Below are 264 nucleotides of genomic sequence, written 5' to 3' on the forward strand. Positions count from 1 at the left end.
CCATGCCCCACGGTGATTTGACGGGAGCGTGTCTCCATCCCGCAGGTACGATGCCGGGAAGGACGGTTTCATTGACCTGATGGAGCTGAAGCTGATGATGGAGAAGCTGGGGGCACCGCAGACACACCTGGGGCTGAAGAACATGATCAAGGAGGTGGATGAAGACCTGGACAGCAAGCTGAGCTTCCGGGAGGTGAGGGACCAGGGGGGACACCGTGGTGGCAGGGAGGGTGGCCGCAGCGTGGGGTCCCCATGGGATGGGGA

General features: G+C 62.5%; 1 protein-coding gene across 1 annotated transcript; it reads left to right on the forward strand.

Moving 5' to 3' along the window:
- Positions 1 to 45: 45 nt before the first annotated feature.
- On the forward strand, positions 46 to 193 carry EFHD1 (EF-hand domain family, member D1; the record flags this gene model as incomplete). Its single annotated transcript, XM_010073795.1, has 1 exon — positions 46 to 193. A coding segment is annotated over one exon (148 nt), but the record flags the coding sequence as incomplete, so codon positions are not given.
- Between the last annotated feature and the right edge of the window lie 71 nt (positions 194 to 264).

Source organism: Pterocles gutturalis, unplaced genomic scaffold, assembly GCF_000699245.1.
Source record: "Pterocles gutturalis isolate BGI_N339 unplaced genomic scaffold, ASM69924v1 scaffold41247, whole genome shotgun sequence".
NCBI classification, from domain to species: Eukaryota; Metazoa; Chordata; class Aves; order Pterocliformes; family Pteroclidae; genus Pterocles; species Pterocles gutturalis.